The sequence below is a fragment of the Sinocyclocheilus anshuiensis genome, unplaced genomic scaffold (assembly GCF_001515605.1).
Source record: "Sinocyclocheilus anshuiensis isolate Anshui unplaced genomic scaffold, SAMN03320099.WGS_v1.1 scaffold379, whole genome shotgun sequence".
NCBI classification, from domain to species: Eukaryota; Metazoa; Chordata; class Actinopteri; order Cypriniformes; family Cyprinidae; genus Sinocyclocheilus; species Sinocyclocheilus anshuiensis.
In genome coordinates, this window is record NW_015552574.1 from 548,249 (window position 1) to 554,774 (window position 6,526).

Here is a 6,526-nt window from a genome sequence, read left to right on the forward strand (position 1 = left end):
ATAAATGCTGTTCTTTTAAACTTTCTATTCATTAAAGAATCCTGAAAAAAAATACACAAATCTACAAAAATATTTATTTATCACGATTAATATTAGCTTTTGGTTATACTACCCATCGATACTTCAAAAGATACTACAAAATAGATGTTATGGCTATTTCAAGATCTTTAACAGCAGTTGTCATTAAATATTGATTAAGCATTTGCATTACTGTATGTTCTTGCAGTCCCTCATGTTCAAAGTCATGTTCGAAATGTTCAATAGGTCAGCATTGTGAAGGGAAGGAGGATGGAAAGAAAGGGAGCAAAATGGAGCGAGAGTCTGAGAGAGACGTAGGAGGGGACCCGTCTCAAACAGAGAGAGCTGAGAGAGCAAGAGCGATGGAAGGGGAGACAGAGAGTCAAGCTGAGATCAACAGCAAAGACGAGAGTCGAGAGGTAAGACGCTTTTCTCAGCTGTACAATCCAACTTTACTAAATTCAAACAGTTTTCATATGAAACTGAACTGTGCAGATTCAGATCCCCACATTCTTCCATAATCACCTTTTGTTTTATTTCTTCTTTCAGGCAGGACGCAGGGAAGCTTCTGTTTTGGACCCCCCACCACCCCCTTTGCAGACTGACCCCCCTTCAGTTAAAAAGACCAAGTTCCGACCACCTCCACTGAAAAACACCACTGATGCTGGTGACAAGTGAGTGGCATTGCCCATGATCAGTCGAGAGCAGTTTTTAGTATACCATTTATAGTATTTATTATTATATAATTAATTAGCTTTTATTTCTATATTTTCTGTTTTCATTCTTTTAATTGTTTGTTTTTAATAATTTGTTATTTAGCTTTAATTTATTTTTATTTTATTTGTAGTTTAGTAATATTAGCACTTCAACTCAAACTTGTTTATTTCAGTTAGTTGCCAGGCAACATTTCTCGTTTTCATTTTCACGTTTAAATTTTTAAGATTAAAAGGGGTCCTATTATGCTCTTTTACAAAGTCTTGATTTTGTAGTTTTTGATTTAAAGGTCCAGCTTAAAGTTGACATTTTTTATCTAATATATATTGCTTTACTTCAGCTGTAATTCAATCAATAAAGACCAGTTTAAGTTAACAATAACAACAATAGTTAAAAGCCAGTGACACAAACGATGTAACAGTATCACCATGCGGCCAAAAAACGTAATATGTGTATGTACACAGGTGCATTATATTTTTAGCCAGTGTGTTGCAAGCATGTGGTCAATGTTATATACTGAATATACTTGCGTTACTGTAAAATGAACACATCTTAGTATTCAAGGTGGCAGTGGACCTTCAAATATTTTTGACATATATTTGATATTACTCTGTTATCTAGCTACAGTTTACTAATTTACTTCAAGATTTTCTTCAAACATTTGCTCAGCCATGACAGTATTTGACCTGGAAGGGAAAACTGACTGTAGTGCACCATTTATGCCTAGTATGCATTGCTACTGTAGGAAACTTTTTCCTCGTCGAAGCAGAGACCAGGAGACTCTTGGGTATCTTCAGCAGAGTTCTTTATTGAGAACGCGCTGCGTGGCGCTGCAGTCATCAAAAGTCTAACTAAGGTGTATGCGTATACAGCTAAACGTGTCTCCGTGTGGACGGGGCCTAAATATAATGAGAAATTGCAAAGTCAAATACCATGTTTTTCTCAGACAATCACATGTACATTCATGCATTTAGCAGATGCTTTTATCCAAAGCGGCTTACAAAAGAGGAACAAAAGCAATTTATCAAAGAGCCAATAATATACGATGCCAGGTTTAGTAGACAACTACATTGGGAAGCAAGCTAGAGAAATTTTGGTCCCTCCTTTCATAACCTTTTCTTTCCTTCCTTAGATCTAGACTCCGCCGACGACCCCAGTTCACCACGGAGGAAGAGTTGCCGCTTGTCCAGCTGCAGCTCAGAGCCCAACACACCCAAGAGTGCTGCCAAGTGTGAAGGGGACATCTTTACCTTCGACAGGGCTGGTGGGCTCAGTTTTATGCTTAAACTCAGTCTCATGAACCCATGCATAAAAATATTTATTCATGTGTGTTTTCTTATCTTTTGTGTTTATCAGTTGGAGAGACAGAGCATATTTCGGAGGAGTCGGACCGTGTGCCACCTTCCTCTCTGCGTAGGATGTTGGACCAGCGGCGTGCGCTCGTTATGCAGCTCTTCCAGGAGCACGGCTTCTTCCCCTCAGGTAACATCAAGTTAACCATCTCTCAGTATAGCACAGCCAGACTTTTGACTTGAATGGACACTTTTCACATTTCCGGGTTTCTCAGCAGAGGAAGTCATCATAGTTGGGTAAACTTCAATAGCAGTGAAGGGAGAGTACCACAAATATATATTTTTTTGCATTCCCATTTGCTCAAATAGCAAAAGAAAACTCCACGATAGTGTTTTCATGACTTTCGATAAAATGAAAAAAAAATAGAGAGAGTGAGAACGGCAGTCAGAAGAGAGAACGATGTCAAATTAACCGTCACTCCCGTAGCCGCTGCATTAGAAACACTCTCGCATTAGTGTTAACAATTTTTTTGTAATTTGACGCAAAGGTAATATAATACAAAGTATAGTGTTATAAATGTACATACACTTTTTTAAAAATGAAAATATAAAACATTTGGAAGGATTTGTGATGGTGGTTGAGGAGATTCTCCCTTTCTATGTAAAGCGCTTTGAGTGCCCAGAAAAGCGCTATATAAATGTAAGGAATTATTATTTATTATTATTATTTTTATGATGCTGATGTCCAGTGAAACGCGACAATCACAATCTTGTACACAGGGTCCATTGAATTTATACTTCTGTTGAGCAAAAAAAGTCAATTTCAAATAAATGCTGTTCTTTTGAATGATCTATTCATCAAAGAATCCTGAAAAAAAACATCAACATTTCCACAACAATATTAAGAAGCAACTGTTTACAACATTGGTAAGAGTAAGAAATAACTGAGCAGCAAATTAGCATTTAAGAATGATTTCTGAAGGATCATGTGACACTGAAGACCGTAGTAATGGCTGCTAAAATCACAGGAATTAATTAAATGTTAAAATTTAAATTTTAAAAATGTAACTATGAAAATTAATTAAATGTAACTAATTAAACTATGAAAGTTTGTTTCCACCAGAATTCAGAGTTCAGAATTCAGAAAAGTACCACAGTTCTGACTTTACATCTCAATTCTGAGAAAAAGCCAGATATAAAGTTAGAATTGTGAGATATAAACTCAAAATCGCGAAATGTATGATAAAAAGTAAATTTTTATGAATGAATAAATTAAATTTTTATAATTAATATAAAAAATTTTCAAAACAAAATTGTACAGTTATCAAATTCATCGCTTCAGAGGCTCAATGATATGCAATCAGCCATTGTTGTGAAGGCAAAACTTAACTTGCATATTTTTTTTCTTTCTGGTACAGCGCAAGCCACAGCTGCCTTCCAAGCTCGCCACTCGGACACGTTTCCCAGCAAGGTGTGCCTGCAGCTGAAGATCCGCGAGGTAAGGCAGAAGATCATGCAGACTGCCGGCAGTTTTGAAAGCATGGGAGGCGTGGCCATTGGAAGCTCTGACTCCGCCTCTACTCCCGGACCATCCAATTCAGCGGCCAGGGAGAATTCCGAAGCGGACGAGAGGGGCAGGGCCACGGAAGAGCCAAAGAAAGACGCGGCCGATCCGCAGGAGTCGAGATGAAGAACGACAGAGGAGACGAGCGGAACGAAAGAATGAAAGGCGAATGTAGGGATGGATTCTAGAAATGTGTAAACCCATTTCCGCTGGCGATATACAGTGCAGCACTTATGTGGATTTTGCTTCGTTCCTAATCGAACTGATTTCATTGCCATTGCGTTCACTTCGTTGATGTTCTGTTGTTATGCACAGTTACACACACACACACGCACACACACTTTATGCAATTACATAATAATATCACTTTCACACATTAACGACTTGCACAAGGAGCGCATGAGGTCGCACTCATTTGCATATGCCACTCGTGTTAGGCCGTCATTGGTCCACCTCTGCATTAGGGCGTGGCTTTACTTTCTGTCGGAATTTTAGAGCCCTTCAATGCTGCACCACAGGCAGCACCAAACCAGCCTGTCTGCACACGCTCAGTAAAGCCCCCTGCGTGGGGCCAGCACAGATTTTTATCGAATGGACTGAATGTTTTAGACGAGAAATTAGACTGTTTGAGGTACCGGTAACTTTCAATCCAAAACGGGGATGGGGTGGGTTGTGGGGGAGGGGGTACAAATGCGCTTGCACTTTCATTTGTAAAGACCGAGAGACAGAGGAAAGCAATAGCCGGGGGAGGAGAAGGGTCTTCGTGCGAATGTTACTCCCCCGTGACGGGGTACATGCATCGGCTGTTACTGTTCTTCAGCACGGGCTGTAAATTCACAGGTTTTTTTTTGGTTTTCGTCCCAGAAGCAACAAACTCGAGACTCGTAATCACGTAGACCAGCGGAGCAGAAAACAGAGGCTACGGCGACCGCCACAATCGCATAAACAACAACAACAACAACAACACAGCACACTCAAAAGCGAGAGAGGAAAACATTGTCCTAACCTCGAAAAGAAGACGCAAACGAATAGAGACACTACCCCTCTTCGAATCAACGTGTAGTTATGCTTTGTCGTTTTGTTGTTGTGTCGTAACGGTGGAACTGACTGATATCCTATTTTGTATTAGCTTGCGCCTCTCTTCTTCTTCTTCTTCTTCCTCTAGTAATATTTTCAGCATGGACTAATCCAGCTATCTAAGTGTTGGAGCGATTACGTCGAAAAGAAAAAAAACCTCTGGTTTAGCCTCTTAGCTGAAGCTCCTCTTCTCTGGCCACCGACTTAGGCTTTTCCCTGTACACTGTATATATATATATATATATATAACCGTGATGGCTGGGGAGGGGGGCAGAGGGTGGGCACGAGGCTCTCTCTGTGTTCTTTTCCTTGTTTCTTTCTTGCTTTTTTATATTTCAATCAGGTGTTTGCACAATATATGGTCCTAGACCATGGTTTAAATCAGGAAAGTATTTGTTTTTAGATATTTAAAAACTAACCAACGACTTTGTTCCATTGTGTTCGATTCTCCCTTTCCGCATCCCGTAAGGAAAGCCCTTGTTTTTTCATCTCCTTAAGACTTTTAACCCAAGTGTTGATGGAAAGTGCCACTTTAAGCGCTGGTCTGGAGTCAGAGTAAGCTTTGTAGTCTGCGACGACCATTTCGATTCGGGATTACGCAAGGGAAAGCTGACCCGAGACCAGCGCTGGGGCGGCATTTCTCAGGATCTCCTCTTTCTTACTCTGCCTCTTCTTTCATTGGTGCAATAGGACGTGGGTGGGAATTTTTTTTTGAAGTAGAGGAGTGACCTGTTAGTGCCATAGATTTTCACTGTAGAAGCTGTAATAAAAAAAATATATATATACATATATTGAAAGGAGAGTGGGGGGAAAAATCAATGAGTATCGAGAGAGAAATCCAAACTGAACAAACTAAAAAAAAATGTAACCTAGCACTTTCTTGCGTCTGGTTTTGCTGAAGGAGAAGGAGTGATGAGTATAAAAATGCTACTCAGTCTTCACTTGAATGTGTGACAATATAAATGTATAAATATACCAATATATTTCTATATGTCCATGATATACAGATGTCTGTGTGTGTGCGAGCGTATGTACTTAAACATTACATGCACCCTGACAAATCAAACTTACTCCCGAGCAAATGCTATTCATATTTTCCCTCCTGAAAATGCAGTGGCACTACATTAAAAGACTGTTAGCATATGCCTGAAAACCGGTGGCTACTGACGTGCGCGAGGAGAAATCGGCATATGTAACCATTCAGCTCGATTCTGAACTTGATTATTATCTGCCCTTTCTTTCCCTTCCCCCAGCGACAGACAAATGCTTGCACACACACACACATACCTGCACATGTATGCGTGTACACCTTATGATTGCGTATCCAATAAACTGTCTTTACGTTGGAGAAGGAGTTTTAGAGTGAGAAAGGTGAGTGTAAACTCATCAACAGGCATGTTGACCATGTGCAATATTTCTAAACGAGATTATTGAAAAAATTAAAGACCTAACACAACGCTTGTTTTTTGTCTAGTTCTTTTCGCATGTATGATAAAGGTATGTTATAGATGGATAGACAGACAGGTAGATAGTTAGATATACAGAATTCATTATCTTTATCAGACCTGATTTATTATCTTTATTAGTAATAAGGAACAGCTTATTTTATTAGTTTTTTTGTATTTAATATGAGTTTAATTTGAATTAATTTTAAATGTTTTGTTTGCTAATTATTATTATTATACACAAATAACATTGTGCATGATAAAGTTGAAAAAGCATTGATTTAGAATGCCATTTTAATATTTATTATCTTTATCAGACCTCAAGTTTTATTTACAAGTAATAATGAACACATTGTATTAGTGTTATTTAATATGAGTTTTATTTGAATTCATTTTAAATAATTTGTTTTTAGTTA

The 6,526-nt window shown here is 38.7% G+C and overlaps 1 protein-coding gene across 1 annotated transcript in view; it reads left to right on the forward strand.

Annotated features, from left to right (window-relative positions):
- LOC107665116 (protein capicua homolog) overlaps positions 1 to 6,121 on the forward strand; it is a 23,216-nt gene extending 17,095 nt beyond the window's left edge. The window contains exons 13-18 of the mRNA XM_016455873.1: positions 265 to 437; positions 568 to 692; positions 1,073 to 1,074; positions 1,865 to 1,996; positions 2,089 to 2,214; positions 3,443 to 6,121. Of these exons, the coding sequence (XP_016311359.1) occupies positions 265 to 437; positions 568 to 692; positions 1,073 to 1,074; positions 1,865 to 1,996; positions 2,089 to 2,214; positions 3,443 to 3,714 (830 nt within the window). The 3' untranslated portion in view covers positions 3,715 to 6,121. The remainder of the gene's footprint in view (positions 1 to 264; positions 438 to 567; positions 693 to 1,072; positions 1,075 to 1,864; positions 1,997 to 2,088; positions 2,215 to 3,442) is intronic.
- Positions 6,122 to 6,526: the final 405 nt, after the last annotated feature.